The sequence below is a fragment of the Echeneis naucrates genome, chromosome 2 (genome assembly GCF_900963305.1).
Source record: "Echeneis naucrates chromosome 2, fEcheNa1.1, whole genome shotgun sequence".
In the NCBI taxonomy this organism is placed as follows: domain Eukaryota; kingdom Metazoa; phylum Chordata; class Actinopteri; order Carangiformes; family Echeneidae; genus Echeneis; species Echeneis naucrates.
Genome location: NC_042512.1, coordinates 17,629,223 through 17,650,189, shown reverse-complemented (window position 1 = coordinate 17,650,189; position 20,967 = coordinate 17,629,223). Strand labels below are relative to the sequence as shown.

General features: G+C 43.7%; 2 protein-coding genes across 5 annotated transcripts; both read right to left on the bottom strand.

Annotated features, from left to right (window-relative positions):
- Positions 1-494: 494 nt before the first annotated feature.
- jam2a (junctional adhesion molecule 2a) lies at positions 495-10,503 on the bottom strand. 4 transcript variants are annotated; one of them, XM_029517881.1, is made up of 11 exons: positions 10,168-10,503; positions 6,072-6,137; positions 5,825-5,935; positions 5,014-5,163; positions 4,745-4,932; positions 4,401-4,503; positions 4,071-4,178; positions 3,902-3,917; positions 2,451-2,522; positions 1,649-1,682; positions 495-1,423 (listed from the first exon to the last, which is right to left on the bottom strand). In XM_029517881.1, the coding sequence occupies exons 1-11, from the start codon at positions 10,313-10,315 to the stop codon at positions 1,385-1,387; spliced, it is 1,035 nt and encodes a 344-aa protein (XP_029373741.1). In that variant the 5' UTR covers positions 10,316-10,503; the 3' UTR covers positions 495-1,384. The 4 variants fall into 4 exon arrangements, with proteins under 4 accessions (XP_029373741.1, XP_029373749.1, XP_029373758.1 ...); XM_029517889.1 differs by having other exon boundaries at positions 3,902-3,914; XM_029517898.1 differs by lacking the exon at positions 2,451-2,522.
- Positions 10,504-14,276: 3,773 nt separating this feature from the next.
- Positions 14,277-20,363, bottom strand: mrpl39 (mitochondrial ribosomal protein L39). The gene is made up of 10 exons (XM_029518310.1): positions 20,207-20,363; positions 19,323-19,529; positions 19,056-19,195; positions 18,805-18,904; positions 18,613-18,680; positions 18,063-18,175; positions 17,842-17,907; positions 17,543-17,696; positions 17,261-17,308; positions 14,277-14,457 (listed from the first exon to the last, which is right to left on the bottom strand). The coding sequence occupies exons 1-10, from the start codon at positions 20,241-20,243 to the stop codon at positions 14,383-14,385; spliced, it is 1,008 nt and encodes a 335-aa protein (XP_029374170.1). The 5' UTR covers positions 20,244-20,363; the 3' UTR covers positions 14,277-14,382.
- Positions 20,364-20,967: the final 604 nt, after the last annotated feature.

The following is a 20,967-nucleotide window of genomic DNA, read 5'->3' as shown; positions in this document are numbered from 1 at the left end:
GAGAGAGAGAGAGAGACACACAGACAGAGAGAGAGAGAGAGAGAAGAGAGAGAGAGAGACAGAGAGAGAGAGAGAGAGACAGAGAGACAGAGAGACAGAGAGAGAGAGAGAGACAGAGAAGAGAGAGAGAGAGAGAGAGAGAGACTTTGGAGTTCTCGCTGTCTTGGGTCAAATCTCATCTTTAAAAAAAGAGCAACAAGTCAAATGTGAAAGTCCATGTGGAGGATTTTATAAAACAGTTGAGTGACTCTGATGTTTCATTCCTAACAGATAGTTATTTCTCATTTCAAACTATATATCTACAATAACATATTGCAGCTTGCAAAGATAAACTGCAGTCAATAACTTTGTGTACAGCTGGGTGACCTGTAACTTCCACCCTTAGACCAGATAAACCAGATAAAAGTATGAAGTAGCTAAATTGTTAAGGACAGCTACCTGTAAGCTGATGTAAAAATCACCAAATAAAAATATTAATATTAATAACAGCAGTGTGGTTTTGAATAGAAAAACTTTATTACTGATACACCATTCAAATAAAACTCTGAACTATCCATTCACACACTGTCCAAAAACAGACACTCCACATTGGTAAACAGTGGCACAAAAATATAAAGACAGAGAAAAGTAAGGCAAGTTCTTTACAAAAAACTGTGATCCGTAGATAAATGACAGACAAATTAAAAAGGCACAAGGTATATATATATATATATATATATATATGTATATATATATATGTGTGTGTGTATATATTTATATATAAAAAGACCATGCAGGCACATTAGGATGGAATGGGGTTGGTCTCAATAGAACTGGCTGAAGTGACTCCCTGTTCTCCTGGACTGCTTTTGTGTTGATACTGAAATCACAAGGATGTTTTGTGGCACTGAGGGCCTCAGTGATACAAAAGACAAAATGTTGGCTGAGGTAAACTGTTAGAACGGACCGAAACGCCTTTCCTATTGCTTAAAAGAGGAATCCCTTGTGATGATTCAGCGTTTTAAAATCCCTTTAATAAACCACCAGTCTTTGGTAAAATAAAGCAGAGTGAAATCATTGGCCTGCAGAGGGAAGTAATGTGTGAAGGAAGTGGAGTGCCAGCATCTGACCACCAGGGGGGAGCAGAGTGCCGTCAAACTAAATGTGATCCCATCAGAGCAGGAAATGTCAGTGACAGATGTGAACCACACAGAAAGCCAGAGAGTAAGAAGACTTTGCTCATCATAGCTCGCCCAAAGAGAGTGGTAGAGGATTGAAATGAACACATAGCGTGAGATGAAGAGCTCATTCAGAGTCCAGAGAAAAGGAGATCAAATGAAATCAGAGAATCCAGTGTTGGCACCATGTCACAAGGGCGATGTAGACTCGAAGAAAGCCCAGCTTCTCACAGCATGAATGACTGGGTGTGTTTAAAATCCTGGTGCTGCAGCACAAAGAAAAACAAACATTGGCATTTAGCTGTCGTTTCAGAATTACGGCCCTCGGTGAGGCCTCGAGGTGACCGTGTCACAACTCCAATCAGAAATACAAGCAACATTCATTAGGTAAGTGTGAAAAGCTTGTGCTTAAGTCAGCATTCTGCCCTGTCACCGCTCAGTGCCCGACATAAGACTGAGATGTCGGGAGGAGGAGAACAAAAAACACTTACTTCTTGGGGTGGAGGGATATAGTTGACATTGGACCTGAAAGATAAAAGGCATGTAAGTGCATCGGACAGGTTGACACAGTCACAAAGAACAGGAGAAACTCGAGGCGGACAGCTGTATCCTGAGTCATATCTTGCCCTGCATAAATAATGCACATCATACATGGCAAACCTCCCATTGAGTAAAAAGGAGAGTCAGACCAAACAGGACAGCATGAAGCTGGAGACCGAGGTCTTTCTGATTCTGGACATCAATATTTAGAGAAGTGTGTCAATCTGTGCAGTTACTGCTCCTTTGCTGGTCTGTGTGTGGAGGCATTGAGAGATGCATTTAGGATATCTGTCAGGCAACCAGCAGAGACTCCAGGGAGCCGATGAGACAGAGCTGTGTATCTTCAGTCTTTAAACAGATTAAACAAACAAGATTTAATGTGCTAAATAGTAGATTTGAGTACCAGGCCAGCTGTTTCGTCTGTTTATGCTCCACAAGACCGTGAGCTTCTTTTATTTAACAGTAACACATAAATGGTAACAGTTCAACTCAGCAAGAGAGCACATAGACTTGTTTTCATCATGTCAGAGTCGATGTTGAAAACCAAACTGTCCGCTTTCGGAGAGTGAGACGAGCAGATCTGGATCTGACGCCGCAGTCAGTCTGAAAGCTTGATGGAACTGATGAGCACATTATATTTTATTTGTTTAATCCCAAAGTGAAGTGGGTGTGTGGTGTGTGGGAAGAATAATGTTGGACTCGGCCCTGAGTTGTGTGTGCGTTACAGCTGCCTGTTGTCTGCATCACACTCACATGTCCTCTGTTCTGTTCAGGGTTTGGCTGCTGATGTGGGCTGCACCGTGACACTGGGAGATCCAAAAGGACCTGTTGGGGCCAGCGTGTTGGCTTTAAAACGGTCAGTCAGAGGCTTCACACTCACTGCACACCATGCTTTTATTTCGTGTGGTGGTTATTGTTGTCATGAATGTTTGGAGGATTAATGTAATCATAGGTCAGTGCTGTAAATGTTAAGTCATACGAGCCATTCTTTTAATTTAATTTAATTCAAGGGTGCGTGGCGTGATGGGATTATCTCTGACTGGATATGGGAAGCAGTGGGTCGGTCCCACCAACATCACAGTTTATCTAGTCGTTGGCATGTCATTCATTCTTACATATCACTGAGAAAATTGACAGCTAAGACAAACCCCCATCTCCCTGGGACAACAAAGTTATCTTTACCTTCAGTCCTGCACAACTACCGCAGAGCATCTTTGATATTCATGAGAATTAACAGAGCTGAATATATCGTTCTTACTGACAACAAATTTTAGCTTCATTTCACAGGAAAGACAGCGCTGCATCCCAGATCTGCAGTCGCACTCCGTTAACTAGTGCCACTATTGGTGCATCAGAAATCATGTCACATTGTCTTTGAGTCTTTGTGAAGAAGCCTGCTCTATAAATAGGAAGTTGACACTGACAGCTCCAGTTAGCTCTGCCTGGGATAAGCATCAGACTTTAACCTAGACAGAGAGCTTTCGCATCAGCTTCAAGGGGAGCTCCACGCTGACTCTCCCCACTCTGCACAGTAACAAGCCAGTAATCAAATAACACAAAGTCAAACGAGTTAGGCCAGTCAGAGCAACATGAACTAATGTCTGGCCCAACGGCCAGTCAAGCATCAAAACATCCCTCAGACCCCTCTGGTGCGTTAGCGTGTGTAAATGCACTGCACTCTGTGATACCACCATCTCCTTCTTCAATATCTACATAATCCACTTCAAATTAACCACCCAATCAGTTTAATTGCCTGCAACTCAATCTGTTGCCAATATTTTTCTCTGCGCTGATTAACAGTCAGTAATTATTCCATAATTATGTAGCACAGATTTCTTATTCTTTGATCATCTTTTTCAGATTGTCAGCCTACATTTTGACGTAACTTCAGCAAAGGGGCAAAGGTGCATGTCCCTTCAAGTGGTGGACAGTTAAGGAGAAAAACTAAAATAAAAAAAAAAAAATGGAACCCTTTCCTGTTGATTTTTACATCTGTTAGCTCCAATCACCGGATGAGTGAAAACACAGACGGTGCTGTGGCTCAGAAATGCACACACAACCACAGCTGTCACGCCATACAGTCCTGAGTCAGCACAAAGACACGCAGTCTAAGTACAACAACAAACTCCCCCCAGTCCTGAGACATATAGAGTATTATAGACTGTTTGTTCACATCAATGTTAATGCAATCACAGAGCTCTTACCTTCCTCTGTGGCCTGCTGATGGATGAGTCAGGAGGACAGCACATGTAAAGAAACAGTCAGTTCATTTTTTTTTGTTTTTGGACAGACATTGAATTAAATTCTCCATTAACTGAACCACTGTACACTCAGAAACAAAACAAAACAAAACTGAATGAAAGAGCAACTGACGGCTGAAGAAGCCATTGCGGTGCAAAAGCAGTCCTCCACAGCCGCAGACCATGACAACCAGACAGACCACCACCACCGCTGCTACGATGGCCGTGATGTTGACGTCCTCTGAAACCCAAAGTCCGAATGAGAGAGAGTTACAATCCATACCCAACATGACATTTTTAATAAATACTTCAAACAGCTGTAAGTGTAAAAGCTGCAATATGAGCATCATCTTAAAACGTGTCAGTTGAACTTAAATGTGACTCGATACAGTTCAAATGTTTCTGGGTGACTCTGACAAGAGCTGTTTGGAAGTGTGGAAAATAAACACACACATGAACACACCTATTGTCATGTGCTTGCCATCACACATCTTGTCTGGTCCCACCCCGTTCGATGCCATGCAGCTGTACCGACCGGTGTCCTCTTTGGCGACTGCTTTGAACTCCTGCAAGAGAGACAAAACATAACTTTTCTACCTGTTTTTAGAAAAAGCATGTGTCAAATTATTCTGCTTTCGTGTCGCTAAACTATCTAACTCCGAGAACACAAAGGGCTTCAAAAGAACTCACCAGAAGCATCTGCGTTTCTTTAGATAACAAATTCCTAACTGACTGAACGGACTGAAAAACATTTTCTGATTCAGACGCCATCCATTATTTTGATTATCTCCACATCCGTGCCCTCACCAGGACTCCTGTGTGTGAGTTGATGACATAGGTGGCGTTGGCCTGGCGGGGCAAGCTGATTGGCTGGCTGTCTTTGTACCAGGAGTAGGTCGCTGGGGGGATGCCCTGTTGGTCTCTGCAGCGCAGCTGCACCATTGAGCCCGTCACTGCCGAACTGGGAATCTCACAGGATGGGGTGTGGGGGGGCACTGTAGCAAAGAAGAGGAAAACATTTGTGAAACAAAAGCTCAATCTTGAACCATTTTAGCGTCACAGATTTTCAGTCGTACCCAGGACTTTCAGTGTCACATTCGTCTCGCCCAGAATGACTGAGTCAAAAGGAGCACTGATCTCACAGCGGTACTCCCCGGCGTCCTCCTGGGTCACCCTCTGAAGCTTTACTGTGGCCCCTTCGATGGTTGCACGGCCTTCAAAAGGACCTGAAGGAACAGAAGACAAAGTCAGGAATAGGAGGACCAGTCCTCTCTGTCCTTAAAGCAAAAATTGATGAAGTGCATGTGCAATATTTTTATTTGTATTTACATTTAAGTGTTCAATGTGGTCTTTCACTGTGAAGCCACAGGAAGTGCAGACTTTTGATTATGTGCCAGCCTTTCTTCCAGGTTTCCTCAGACCATCAGATTAACTGTGAGGCAACAGGCTACATTTTCAGCCTCCGTCAGTCGGCACGGTGCCCCAGAGCACACTCACTGCTAAATGTAGCTGCCCAAGAGAAAGTTTCAGGGACGTGACTTTTCACGAATCACCTCTTCCACTTACTTCATGTGAAGCCTTGACATGTTTGAGAAAACTGTCGAATGGCTGGATGAAAGCTACAGTGCGGTTCATTATTTTCTTCACCCATTCAATCAACGTCCCGGACCACAAAAGGTGAAAGATCAAGGTTCACATCTTTCAACTTGACACAGCGATAAAAGCTGTATTAAAACATCCCTTACTGTCAATCCACAACGTATCAGATTGGTAGTTTCGCTCATCCTACTGTATGTTCCAAACCCCTCTCCAGCTGTCGCTGCAAGCTGATTAAAACAAATACCCCGTTTGTCATCGAGAGGATAAAGACACAAAATGCTTTCTCACCTCTGAAGTGTCCGTCAAAGTACACAAAAGAAACATCTTTCCCCTTCTTCTTCCACTCTATGCGTGGGTTCTGGTCTCTCTCTGTGTGGAAGATGCAGGACAGCACCGCATCTGAAAGGGGAAAATGTGACCGGTGAGATATTTACGGCACAATACTGAAAGCTTTGGTCATATTTTTACTGCGTGGGTGTATTTATAACTGGTGGCTTGTTCCGTCTCAGAAACAAGCTTCTTTTTTCTGCCTTACCTGAGAACTCACGCACCTCCACATTGTGTCTCATGGTCGAAACAGTTACAGGAACAGAGGGGGAACCTGAAGGAGGTGGAGAAGAAGATGGGTGAGAGAGGGAGAGATGTTCAGATCGCAATATCTCTCGTCATCCATTACGGGGCAAGGTGAACTGGGTGAAGTGCGTTGCGTTACCCGTCAAGCGCAAGAGGAGAATACTTAATGGCTGCATTCAGCCGTTCTTGGTCTTCTGTGTGAGCCAAATACATCGGTGTGAGGCAGACTGACACTTTCCTCAGGAGATCTGAGGTAAAGGCAGGATTACTGGTTCCTTGGTTAATCCTGTCGGGTTAAGGAGCAGCCCGCCATATGTATATTAAAGCACGGGTTAGGACAAGGTCACCTAGCATCTCAGCAGCAGCTTGTCCAGATTAACCTGATGTATGAAGGCCATTTGCATCAAGCATGCTGTCCCGTGTTTGTTTCCCCCCGCTGTCAGTGTGCCATTGATATATACATCCAAACAGGAAGGGGAAACAGGAGCAGCCTTTTCCTGTGTGCTGATTGGTTTACGGCCCAGATTATTGTCTGGTCTTTTTGTTGTTCGATGCAGGTGAAATGTGGTGGAAGGTTACATCAGGGAGAAACGGGCTGGAGATATGCATATGGCATAAACGCTCTCTGCAAGGTCTCCCTCAAGTGTGCAAATGAAGAAAACTGCACCAATCATGAAATGGCATAATAAATGTTGAATGGGCCGCTGGGATTCTTACCCAGAACATTAAGGGCAACTTCAAGCAAACTTTTAATTTGGCATAATGAAATTGTCACCTTCAAATGATCTTAAAAGCAAAGAGCTGAATAAATAAATGAAGTTTCTCCTGCATGCAGTGACTCATGTCTACTGCTCCTGTAAATGGTCAGACACACGCAGATTAAAATCGCCACGATTCAAAACCTAAAAACAAAACTAATGGAATTAGTCAGCTTCACAGTTTCCTGTTAGTCAGTGGCTTCCTGTGTTGGCCCATTGTTTCTGGATGACTGTGAGCTACAGAAGATTTCCCACTGTGAAGGGAGGGGTGATGTGGAAGAAAGAAGGGCAGGGCAAGACAAAGGGCAGGATGTGCGAAAAAGAACAGGAAGGCAGCCACGATGGATGGAGATGATAGACACTTGCTCTCATTTTGGCTTTTAAATAAGCAAAAGCCTGTACAATCATGATACCATCTGCCAAATGCAGCACAATGCACACTTCAGTTTTTTAAAGAAACTTTTCCTGAAGTTGGCTGAATTGACACCAGCTTTATCCAGTCAAACTTTGAGCTTCGCTGTGTGTCGACTTTCAGCACTGTAACAGGATTATCATCGCTGCCTTGGCTTGTGTACCTCGACACCCTCTGAGGAGCATTGTCTCACCAAAGGATGAACAAGACGAGGGAGGGAGATACAATGAGATTAAAAAGAGACGAGAATAAATGACAAAGGAGAGATGAGCAGGCCTAAGAATAGCATACCAATGAAATGGAGTGGAGGAGAGTGGGGTGGATGGAGGGGGGAGGTGGAGGTTGGTGGGAGGAGAACGAGAGACCAGCAGAGGCATGAATAAAAGAAAGAGTGGGATTGAAGGCGAGGGAGATCCTCTCAGACAGTGGGACTGTGAATGAAAGAAGCGTGAGGCCGAGCCTGCCGCCACCATGAAGGGTTTTTCTTCGAGAAACAGGAAAAGCAGGAGAGCTGACAACATCGCTGCACCACTGCTCTGACGGACACATGCGCACACATAAAAAAAAAAAAAAAAAAGAGCACTGCCTGCGTGTGAGGTCCTGCTACCGCCGTGTCGTGCTCTACTACGATGAGTACTGTCAGCTTCAATGGCCTCAATTAACTACAAAGGCGTTGAAGCAGACAACGAACACATGGCCTGTTCAGATCATTTCACCACTACATGGTGGGTGATGTTCGCATGGTGTCAAGCTTTTTAAATAAAAGGCCCGCTGTCAAAAAAGTCGACAGAGACAAACGTGAAAAACACAAAGAGTGTATTTCACTTTTGCATTTTGCTGTCGCTGACTCAGAGCTCAGTTTTCCTGGCTGCACTGCCCAGTGAACATCTTGCACAATGCTGCAGGTTTTATGGGTAAATGCAGGAGCCTGACATGCAAACGCTACAAAATTTCTAATATGCCAGTTTTGCTGAGCTGTGTGTCATTGCTGAGACGCCAGATCATGGCTGAAAAGAACAAACGTGTAAAGACTTGCTGTGTACTAATGACACCTGGGCAGCCTTTGGCGCCACGTTCCGGCCTGGAGATGGAACTCAAGTGCTAGATTTGCCAACAGAAAGCCATTTCAGATTGTCACCCTCTAGCTACGCTCACTTGGACTGAGTGCTGGCCAGCATTGCCTGTTAAGTCTGATCATGAGCCATATGTGGCTCATTTACAGCTGCCAGATTTACGTTTACCTGCTAATAATCCAGACTGATTTGGGCTGAGAATCGGCTCAACTCACAAGCCGAAGTTTGGCCGGCATCGGCAAATAAGATGATCTGATGATTCAGGAGTTCAGCAAACAGACATGCCTTCCACAGGCTGCTGGTGAGATTCAAATCTGGGGGTCCTAATTAAGTTCCACACCTTTTACTTATATATATCACAGCAAAGAGAATAAAAAAACTGCTTAAATTAACGTGCTTAAGTACTTTGCGTGCTCTGCAGCAGCAAGTCTCTGCTGGTCCTCCACTATGGCATCAGATATGGCCATCATGGTAATTAAAGTGCTTCTGCCTGACAGACAGACAAGGATACACACACACACGAGTTTTGAGTGGCATTAACGTCAACCACCAAACACTGCGACAGCTTAAACTCACACAAGGGGAGCCTGAGCAAAAATAGAAAGATGGCACACTCACTCCTTGGCATGCAGCTTTACTCTCATTACGTGGTTCGTACAGAGTGTTACAGAGACAGGGGTGGGTGCTGCCAGGACTGTGCCGAGGTCAAAAGCGTGGCGCAGTAATAATTAAGGCACTTATTCAAATTAACAGAAAACAAATGAAAGGGGAAGGGAGATGGACCCGTAGGAAATGTCCCGTCTGCCTGTGTGATATAGATAACAGGAACACGGGCACACACACGCACACGTTTCAAGGCTGTTGGGGGACGGAGATAAACACAGGCAGGACAGCGTGTGTATGTTGTCTGTTTGAACAAAGCCTCTCTGTATGACTGTAACCCTGCAAGCAGCAGCTGTCCCGGTCAGGCACAGTGTGTGTGTGTGTGTGTGAGAGAGAGAGACTGAGTTGGGGGGATGTTGGAGACCCACCCAAAGCTTTTCCTCCTGCACGTCTCTTTAAAACAACAGTCCAGCGTGCAGCAGAGGACATTTGATGCTGCTCTGTTCAACTGTTGACATCTATCAGTGAGCCTGATGATGAGTGATTTCTGTCAGGCCCCAGACACACACACACACACACACACACCTCTGTGAACTCGTGACCTGTTGGCCTGACAGGTGGGAAAATGTGGACAATGCACAGTCAAATTTGCGTCACTGACTCTCACTGTCCCATCACATCAATCCCACTGGTGTCCCAAACACCGCTTCCACTGCTCTCTGTTTCCAACACTGACTCGTCAGGGAAAGTGGAAAAAGAGATTTTCTTCCACTTGTACTCTCCTGTTCTGTCTCCAGCCCTTCGGCCTCCTGCTGTGACAACACCTTAATCAAAACAGTTTGAGGTTTCTGGTGGTAATCCAACCACTGACCTCATGCATGGATCCAGAACCTTTTCTGCCACCACTGTGCCGCCTACACCCTTAGCTGGCACCACGCCAAGCACAACTTTTGAGCCAACTTGTAGGAACCCAGACTGGCTGCATCAGCACCGAGAACAACATAAGACTATAAAAAGGCCCGTTTACATCCCGTTATTAACGATAAGATGATTCATTCTGACAGAAATATTATCGACACCTCAGAAAGTACCTCTGCATTGCTTGTTTTTTTTTTTTAAAAAAAGGCAATGTATAAAAAGTTCCAAAATCAGCTAAAAACAAGCAGAAAAAAAAACGGACAAACTGTCGGTTGGTTTCCATTTGTCACTTACATTGCATCAGTAAAATAGCAATAGGAAGATAAAGGGACGTCCCCTCCATTATCGTCCGCAACTCTGGTCTTCCTTGGACGGAGCGAGGAGGCAGATCCCGAGCCTCAGGTCTCTTATTGCACTTGTTCACAACTCTCCAATAATTCATCCAGCTTCCAGGGAATAAACCGCTCTCCAGGACAGCGGGACCGGACTGCCCCGCGGAGCGGCGGGCGGACGGATGGACGAGACGCGCAGCCGGGGACGATCTGAGCTGGAGGCACCGGGCTAAAAACGCGTGCCTGGGTTACTATGAAAGGAAAGCTGCGGAGGAAAAGCAGCCTCCCTCTCCCTGAGCTGCTCGGCTGACTGAGGTCGGAGATGGAGGTGGAGGGAGGGCGGGGTGAGCCGACAGCCGAGAGGAGCGGCGGCGCGCCGAGAGCGCAGCGCCGTGTCCAAGACGCGCACTGCACTGCCAAATGGCCACATAACGAGAGTCAACTGGAGGGGATGGCGACAAGGTGTGGCAGCCACCATACCTCAGCCAGACCGGGACCCGATGTGACCCCGGAGACTTAATCCAGTATCACGGGAGCGCACAGCAGAGAGACCTGTTTTTTTTAACCTGCAGCATTAAATCCAGATTTCAGTCCGGCTGATCCGTTTCTAATCATGTCACAGCTGTGGAACAAGTCAACAGCACAAAGGAAACTTGTGGGGATGTTGAGCACAATTTCAGACCAGTTGTTATAAAAGGTAAATAAAAATAGTTTCACAAAATATTTTACAGATTACTTAAAAGTCACAATTAACAGTAACTTCAAAATCCTTCCGCCTCCCCGGACAACATGACCACTGTCCCTTTCGTGATGGCTCTATAATGACATCACCACTACTGATAAGTAGAAAATAGCAGGCATGGCCTATTGAGTTATAGTTATCCAATAAGTGGTTAAAAAAATCTGAGGCTTTTAGAAAAGGCACTTCAATCAAAGTGTCAGTGTTAAAATATCAACGAGAACACATCAGGAAAGAAGGGAGAGGCTTTGTGAACGCTGTTGTCTGATGATCACTGGCTGCAGAGCTCACAGTGTTCAGTAAATTTGAATTTTCTCTGATTTTAAAGAGCAAAAGGTGACAAAACTGAGTTTATCCTCGGATAAAGACGCTGTTCTGAGAGCAGAGTCCCAAAGAATTAAAGGCTTATGAGATGAAGGGAAGCTGGGAAAAAAACAGAATGTGTTCAGTGCATGATCTTCGCCTCGATAACAGAAAATGTAGGAGGCTAATGATAATTACTGGAAAAAGAAATGGATTTTCCATTCTGGCGTGGGAGGAAGAGACTCTTACAATAAGTTATTCACTGATCAACTATCACAGCAGACAATGACCGAAGAGAGGAAAAATCCCAGCTACATTTGAAAGACTTCTTGATTTGCAGATCTGGAGCTGTGGGTGCTTGGATGTTATTCTAAGATACACAGCAAAGCTTATGAGCTTTGTTGAAATGGTTTCTACTTGTAAAACACATTTAAATCAATGGATTTATTTGATGAAATTTTTAGATTAACATGGCAGCTAGATTCTTTTTACTTATTCTGGGAGACATTTGCACAGCAAAGATGGAATGTGGACTTGACCAGTGCCGGGCTTGTTCTGTGTTTAATCTCTTTTCTTAAGTGTGGACAGCAGTGGTTTATTTGTAGGTGCTGCAATCTGCTTCGACTTTGTTTCATATGTGACTTATCCATGAGAACAGATAAGATTATGTGTGCAATCATTGGGGGCTGTCGTAAATAAATCTTTCAGGGATTTGAAATGAAAACTGCATGATGTTTAGAAACATCTTTCAGGGAGAAGCTCGGCACTGATTGGTGAAAGGTCTACTGCCCAACTTCTGCACAACAACAAAAAGCTCACCCCAAACTATTTTCAAGTCCTGCAGATCAGTGACTCACCAGTGAAGAATTATTGATTAACTGTTGGACTGAACATTTAAACTCACCAATACTTGTACTCAAACCTCTGGGATTAACACACTTCCGACCTCTTCTGCTGACTGAAAACAGAGACATTATGAATTCATTTCTAGGAATGCATTATTCCACAGTGTTTTAGTAGCTATTCAAAATTGATCATGCTTGAGCAGCAGCGTCTCAGGAACTGCTCAGAAACACCTCACAAGTGCTACAGCAGCGAGAAATTCAGGGCAGTGACTCAAACATCTCAATTGTCGCTGGCGGTGCGAGTGGCTCTAAGTCCCAGGCATATGTGCTGGGTGTGTCTCACACATTGTCTGTGTGTGTCAGGGTGGGGGTAGTGATGGTTGTAGTGGGATGCTTGAGTGGGAGCAACAGCTGCACACTGGCTTACTGCGCCCGACGGGCTTGCTTAATCTTCATTCCTCTGCTGCAGGGTGTTTATACAAATACAGGAAAAAGATCTTTGTCATTGAGAAGCAACGGTGCTACGCTCCACAGATAATCTGAACTAACCTCTCCTGCTCTTTTATACTACCCGTCTTTAACTTTTCTTGTTGGTCCGAGACCACAGAGGGGCAGAGGCTCGAATATCAAACAGGGATCTGCCACACACACACACACACACACACACACACAAGGGGGAGGAAGGAGGAATTATAGTTGCTGGAGCCTGGCTGCTCAATTTTCTTGATGTCATTGGTGGTCATTAAACATTAGCAGCTGTCTGCAACCACCTGTACAAATGACACACATGGCGCACTAAATGTACCATGATTTCAAAAGTCTAGGCACCACTTTCAAATAAGGTGTCTTTCCCTGAGCAAGCTCCTGCTAATGATTTTAGTCAAAAGAATAAATCAACATTACTGACAGCACACTTAGCTGGAGTTGTTGGTTTACGGCAAAGCCTGGAAGCAGAGCAACAAATATAAAAATAAAGGTTATCGGGGAATTGCTGGCAAAAAAAAAGACTGGAGGAAATCCCTGTTGCTGTTCACTAAGGAATAACTTGGCACACGATGCTTACTGTGGAGCTTCAGAGAAACGGCTCTGTGTATTTTTTAACTTTGGACAGAGATAGATGAGCTGTCGGTACATGTTTTCCTGCAGTTGATCTCATGGAAAGCTAATCAGCAGCAGCACAGACAAACGTCATGTCGCACTCAGACAAGTCTCTGCAGGAAGGTCAATCAGTACAAACATTTCCCACAACGCTGAACTAATTTCCTAAAGCTTTATAGATAAGTTTACAGTGTTTATCCTCTGCTGAAGACACAAAGTGTGATTTGGATTGTCTGAAAGCACCTGCTGCCTCCAGGATTTAGGATTAAGGCCACCTAGAACTTCTATTAGCAGCACATTGCGCTGCTGCTTCTGATCAACAATGATAATTTTAATGTAAAACAAATGTTTATTTTCATGCAACTGAGCAGGATCAGCATCTCAACACAACCCCAGTTATTGTTTTAGTTTACCCGATAATTCAGATTTAAAGACAAATCATTTTATAGATCTTCAGAAAACTAACATATGTAATCTTTGTATTGAATATTCAGTCTGAAGTATTTCTAACATTAACTGTTCACCTTTGTTAAGAGAATTGGGGCTGTTCCTATTGATTGCCGAGGACTGACTAACAAAGCACAATTTGAAGTTTTTGTTACATCTGCAGCTCCTTAACACACTAAAGACGAACCGTAGCCGGGGGGGGGCGTGTCACAGGAGAGAAGGATGATCTGTGGCTGAAAACAGAGGTGTTGTCTCAAACTGGTCAAAGCGCCGGGAATCCTGGAAGAGAAAGCCTGAGTCATCCGGCTTGGTCAGACTTTCTGACACTTGCCTTTGGACACTCTGAGGATCGAGGGCCACCTGTTTGAAGAGTGAGGGACACAAAACAGCTGCACTGCTGCCTGACCTCAAGCCAACACACACACACACACAAGCAAACTGCTGAGACAGACAGAAACAAACACACATCCAGATTTCCATTTTCTCACTAACTCCTACATTTTCACCATCAGCTGAACAATTATAGACACAGCCACCAACACCAGTGTTCAAATCTTTCACCACAACCCAAATAAGATGCTTCTATTGTACGCTATTCGGGCCTTTTTTGAAAAAAAGAGATGTGAAAGTGAGAGTGATCTGTTAAGTATTTTCTGTTACCTTTTTATTGAACACAATTTGAATTGAGTACATTTTAATACATGTCAAAGTGTTTATGTGTGCGTAGAGCGTTACACGGAGGTTGTTACTGGCTGGTCGGCGGTGGAGGTGAGTCAGGAATGGAGGATGGAATCTTTTCTTCAGTTTGCGGCACCTCCACCTTTGTAAAAAAATACAAAACAAAGTATAAATGACATGTTAGATAATGTGAAGAGGAACTCTAATCATCATTACTTCCTTTCTGTCTTTGGAGAATGACTGATGGAGGGAAAAGGTTTAGAAATATATATATATATATATATATATGTTGAGGGGGCATAATGCTTCCCAAAGGGAATATTTGGGAGACTGTTTGCTGTGTGGGTGGACGTGTATGAGCGCCAGCTGGAGGCAGATGGGGGACGTGCTTCCCTACTGCCTGCAGCCGGCACAAACACGCTCGCCCACGCCTCGCTGATTTTATAAACCTGCTTCTGGTGAGTTTCGTACGGTGGGACATGCGGGCAAAACAACACTCATATTTTAGCATTACAATTTAACACTGCTTTTAAATGACAAAGCACAATTATTATCCTCATAAAATCCTGCTGTGTTGAGGGGCTAGTGGACCAAAGTGCAATAATTTATGAGGTGTTCCTGTTATTTGACTGCTTATATTTTGAATCCAAAAGATTAGTTTTTGTCACCCTTAAAACAAACCAGCTTTGCTGATTTCTAAAGGCTGAAGATTTTCTTTTCATCTTAACTTGTTGAGACGCTGAAACAATATGAGCTCATAAATGACAGTAATTCACAGGCTGTGTGGTTCATCCAACCTACTAGACAAACCTATTTTCTGCACAGTTTTCTTGTACGCTGAGGGATTAAAACTCACATTTACACTTTACTTTCCAAATTAAGAGTTCAAAAGGTCTGTTAATTTGTTCACAACCCATCTCATGGCGTTTCCTGCCTGGTTACACTTTGTTGAAGAAATATGGTTCATACTTTCATGAGCTCAGCTTAATCATGAAAGCTGGAAATGATGAAAACTATGGAAATAAGAACCAAGTTATAATAAAGCAGACTAATCTTCCTATAATCTCATATTTCCACTGGGTATTTGGACTGAGGGCAAACTCACTCTTGGGCTGTGTTATCTGACTTGACCATAGTAGCAGCAAACAGTAATTAACACACAGTTAGATGAGAACTTTAAATATACAACATTGATATAGTGACTTAAACTTTAAGGGAAAAAAAAGTGTTGCATTCTGGGTATGTGGCTACTAGTAAAGGCATTTCTTATCTTAGCCCAGGCCTCAGGATATAGCTGTTTACCCCATACATAATTAAATATTACACCGTGCCATGTAATCTAGAGTGTGAGCAAACATTTTTTGAGTTTGAATACCTGATTTCACCGCAGCCTTTCCCCATGAAAGTTTTGTTGCAAAGTATGAACATGCAGCTAGTTCACATTTGTAAGTTCACAGGGTTTCAACAGGAAGAGGCAGATCTAAAGCTTCCTCCATATTTTCAGTGACATTATGACGCCAAAAGTATAATAGCAAAAATCAAGTTTTAATTAGCCTTTTATGTGTAAAAAAAGTTTTGTGGAAATACGGCACAGTGCCTGGCTCTAGAAGTGTTTTCAATTCAGCCCTGCAGCTGTCCGGTCATGTGGCGCCATGGCTCTTCCAATTTTATTTTCCCAAATGTTGGCAAGGCAGACAAACACTGAAAATGACAAAACAAGCCGAGCCAGCGTCTTATGGTTTTATAATAAGATAGAAAGAGGGCTATTGTAAAGAGAGGGCTTTAGCGGTGTCTGCCTGCCAGTATCTGCATTAGGCTGGGTTGGCCAACACATACTATAAACTCTGCTGTATAAGTGCCCTTCAGACAGGCTCTACATCCTCTCCTGATTAGTGGTCGTGACGCTCTGTAAACATGAAAGGACAAAAAGGACAAGATGTCTCTATTCATATCACATGCACTCTAAGAGCAAAAGTGACTATCAGTAGACGATATGTAAGAGTGTCCTCTCAGACCATAAAACTGATGTCTAGCCTCCCCTGCAGCAGGTCTGCATGCTAATCTAGTGCTTGCAACCCCCCCTCACAGAAAAACATGATCCAATATCATCCACTTTTAATTTGTCTGTCCAATCCTGACATTCATACTTTTGTCTTCAATAAAGTGCTGTTTCAACTCCCCGAACAACCAAATCTCTTAAAATAATATGTAGGCCACGGAGCCTGTAGGAGTATGTCATCAGTTGCCAAATCAAGTGTGTCTATAATGAGTACATCCTTTATTTATTTATTTATTTATTTAATTTTTTTTTTTTTTTTTTTTCATTGCGCAATCAGGGATGCACAGAGAATGCCAGAAAGGCTGCAGCAAAATATATTTCGCCTAGATGGCTCCATCCAAAATTAACTCGCAGCCTAGTTTGAATTTGAAGAATTTATGCTTCGCCTTTAGAGCTTGAATCAGACTTGGTTACTCTCAGACAGAGCAGATTCAACTTTGCATCAATCTAAGTGTCATGATTTAGAACATCTCGAATGAGATGCCTTGAACCTGCAGTGACTAAAAATATCTCTGACTTGGACCCAGAGTTAGCATCTCTTTGATGTCGAGCTCAGAAAAGAGCAGTTTCTCCTTCATGTCGAGGATGAAACCTGGTTTTTCCAACAGACTACAGCTCACGCTGCACCACTCCTCTCTCTGTTTTGTGCCAAAATGTAAATGCAGTAAAAATAGCCATGCTGAATTATAACCTCTGGATACTTTGTGAAATATGGAGTGATGGCTCCAGCAGGGAAGCAGGCTGGCAGATTATGAAACAGAGAGCAAAATTTGGACAAACACCCAGCATCTAGACAACAGCAGCCCTCCTTCTGTGAGCTGGCCTCAGTAAGTCAAGCTTTGATTTTGCTGCTCTTCACTGAGATAGAGATATTTTTTGTTCTTACCAGTTTCTCTGCCCGCCGCCTCAGTTTCCTCCAGACTGTGTGGTGAGCCTGCACAAAAAAAAAACATGCAGGCACATATAGACAGTTTTACTGTACCATCCAATTAAACAAGACAAGCATACTATAAAAATAATGCAACTTTTTATTAGTAGAAGATAGTCTGGCATGAAAGCATTATGAAGATTAGAAGGGAAATCAAGAAAGAAAAAACAGAAAGTGCTTCTCAGATATCCTCTGTGCATTGAGGAAACGCCACGTCATCAAAGTCCACACACGCCTTACCTGCAGCTGCAGAGGCAGGGAGAGACCCTGTGCTCGGCGGTGGAGGCCCCAGTCTCCCTGGGCCAGGCTATGAAGGGCTGTCACCTCGTATTGGGAGCACAGACCTGTTCTGGCCACCAGAGGGCCCCCACTCAGCAGTACATGGTCACCACACCTTCACAAAAGGCATAAAAATATATGAGGTTTGGCGAGAGCACACTTCTTGAGACATTTGTTAACAATGGCAAGAATGAGAGACACTAGACTGAGAATATATCGGGTGGAAATGATCCAGAATGTCTGCATGTTTGTTATGTTACCTGTAGAGCGTCACTGTGCCTTTGGGATTCTGTGCTGCTTTCCGTTCAACCTCCTCCCGTTTATAGCTGATGGAGACAATAACAAAGCTCATCAGTGGGGTCAAGATGTGTTTCAGGGTGGAGGGAGAAAGAGAAGAACAATAATAGACTGAGATGTGAAGCACATTAAAGCGGCAGGAGCTACATGGGACTGTCAGAGGTATCATCAGCTGTCAGTTAACCTGCTGTGGGAGAAAACCTCCAACGCCACAGGGGGGGCCACCTCCAGAGGCTCCCAGGCCAGGTCCTGGTGGATCAGCTGCAGAGCCCCTCGGGTTAGGGAGCGCAATGACTCCTGGAGAGACAAATATTTTGGTTTACACTGAAACAGGATCAAGTAGATTAGAGCTCCGGGTCTGCTGGAATAAAAGATGCTCATCAACTAAACCTCTGAGTCATTCCTCCTCCATTAATGCTCGTGAAAAACAGAAGCTTCACTTCAGCACATCACTAGCTGTCGCTCACACGCTAACATCAAATGAAACTGACTGGAGCCTTTGTGGTTTGTAAAGGACAGAACAACAAAGCCCAAACAGCCTGAGCCAGTCTGACGTTTTGGCATCTAAAGAGAGATATTCTGGGAGCAATGTCACTTGAAATTAAACGCTTTGACCGGCAGACCCATGGAAACAGACACCCTTCTTTATTTATTGTTCAATCCAGGAAATAGAAAGAAGCAAGCTCAGTAATGACTGCAGAGGCTGAACTGAGTTTTTGCAAACAAACACACACCTCAGAGGGAGTCCATGAATCCAGCTGATGGTCCAGTACAACGTCACAGCAGAAAGCTCCAGAAGTGACTGCAGGGAAACACAACTAAAACCACTGAGCACAGTAATATAACAATCCTATCTGTCTAAATATGTCCTTGTACTGAAGCAAACGACTTTCACTGATTTATTGAGCAAAAAACTTCTTCTCTACCTGGCACCTCTGCTGTGCTGAGAAGCTCCACAGTATAGTCGTCCTTGAAGGCAGTCTCAATCACCTGACCCAACAAGGCAGCACAGGAACGCCAATAAGCCTGGGAGGACGAGAGGACGTGCTTAATGTCCGAACAGATATTTATTTTTGTCATGGCGTCAGTTGATGGATTTTAGGATTTAAGATTAAGATCTTGTGTTTTGTCTTAAAAATCTGATTAATTAAAATGTTGTTTTTGGAACACAAGTCACCTGGTTGACCAGCGTTGGGTCATCGTCTTTAAACGTGAGCAGGGAAAGTGAGCACGAGTGGGTCAGTGGCTTGTGGAGTGGCCACACTTCCCCGTCGACCAAGGCCAGGGCTGAGTTGGTCACATGATACTCTGTCAAGTCTGTGAGAAACACAAGGGAATTAAAGTGGAGGAAAAAAAATCTATTTATATGGAAGGAGAGTTTAAAAACATTTGAAATCTTTTAAACTGGTTACAGTGACTCAGGGATTGGCTGGTGGTCACTCACGGCGGGCACAGCTCAGAGGGGTGGACATCCCTTTGTTCATGATGAGCAGAGTACCATCCAGCCCGGGACCCTGCATTGATACCTCTATCTTCTCGATGCGAGGGTACAGAGCTCTCTGCCTCGCCTGCTCTCTGGAGAAGACGGCGTTGCGCTGTCTGCGAATGTCAGCTGCTGGAGGACGCATCGCCGCTGCTGTAGATGCATAACCTTCAAGAACAAGCGGTTAAAATGTTTGACAACTGTGCAATCACTATTATTGCAATGTAAAGAACCTTTTCATCAATGTTACTAAAGTCCTTTGATTTCTCTTGAGACAGAAGGCACCATGTTAATGTCAACGGGTTTATCTGGGATTAGTCTCATTATTATCATAATGGGATTATATGTGAGAACTGATAGGCATGAAACAAGCTTCTGTTGGCTTCAATGTTTTTTAGGTTTTAATTGATAGAAAGTCCACAGTAAGAGTCAATATAATAATGAAATCAAATAAATATTAGTAAAATTACAACACATCCACATGATTACCAATACTTTCTAAATACCAACATAGATATATATATATTTTAAACAAACTTACAAGCAATACTGTCAATGGTATGTTAGAAAACAATAGCACTTCATAGTTGCATATTAAAATTCATTATATCAAATGTCTTTCCGGTAATTAAACATATTTCCTACTCAAAGCTATTTAGACTTCTAAAATGCATGTGACGTTTCTAACATTGCAGCTAACGTCGTTAATTTCTCTGCAGACAGCTGAGTTGAATTAACTTACGGTGTCACACATGTACCGTTCAGAAAAGTGAAAAATATCAGAGAGGACGCTACAAGCTGGCGTTAGCTAGCAGGCTAATGCTAACCGACTGACGGCTACTTACGGCGCTGCAGAAGTTGGCACGCGGACCTGGTCGCCATTTACAGAGATATTTTTTAAAATATGTACAATTTAACACCCGACAAATAAGTTAAACACAAAATGTTGTCACAAACGCCCGAAGGACGCCATGCCTGCTCCGTGTCCGATGACTATTTGGGTCCGGGTAGGAACAAAAAGAGAGTCAGAGCTTCCGGTTCCGTCTGAAACAAAGACTGAACCGAAGTTCCCGCCTGAGGCAGCAGGGGTCGCTGCAGGAAGTGCTTTAAATGAGCTCTACATTAATAATATTTTTTATACTATACAGAGCACAAAACATAATGTGTGTGAGCACCATTTTTAATCGAGGCAGTTCCTAATAACATTATAAATCTCTCGACCAAACCTGTCAGATGCTGCCGTTCCCCTTGTTGGAAGGGTTTTTTATTTATAGTGTTCTTTCCACAATTTCTATTTCTAAATTATTTCACTGGCGTCCTGTGTTGGACGACTGCTGCTCCTAGAGAGAATCCAAAGTTATTATCTTGGCTCTGACGTCTCACATATCTTCAATTTCATCCTCTAATGGAGCCTAATTGCGCTCACAATTTGACAAATGTCTGTGGGATTTTTCAGGACCAGAATCAGCAGTTAAGTGTTGGCACTAATGGCAGAAGCTGGGGCAGCAGGACACCAGGGCAGGGAACGCAGCTGCAGGACCAAAACATCATAAATCATCTGAATGTAGCCTGTGATGATACTAAATAGCAAAACTGAAAGGCTATT

Coding starts and splice junctions, on each gene's coding strand:
- jam2a (XM_029517881.1), bottom strand. CDS start 10,315: ATGAATTATTGGAGAGTTGTGAACAAGTGCAATAAGAGACCTGAGGCT. Junction 6,138..10,167: donor TGCTATTTTACTGATGCAAT/GTAAGTGACAAA, acceptor CACCTCCTTCAG/GTTCCCCCTCTGTTCCTGTA. Junction 1,424..1,648: donor ATATCCCTCCACCCCAAGAA/GTAAGTGTTTTT, acceptor TTTGTGCTGCAG/CACCAGGATTTTAAACACAC.
- mrpl39 (XM_029518310.1), bottom strand. CDS start 20,243: ATGGCGACCAGGTCCGCGTGCCAACTTCTGCAGCGCC. Junction 19,530..20,206: donor GTGCCAACTTCTGCAGCGCC/GTAAGTAGCCGT, acceptor TTGTTCTTGAAG/GTTATGCATCTACAGCAGCG. Junction 18,176..18,612: donor ATTCATGGACTCCCTCTGAG/GTGTGTGTTTGT, acceptor TTGTCTCTCCAG/GAGTCATTGCGCTCCCTAAC.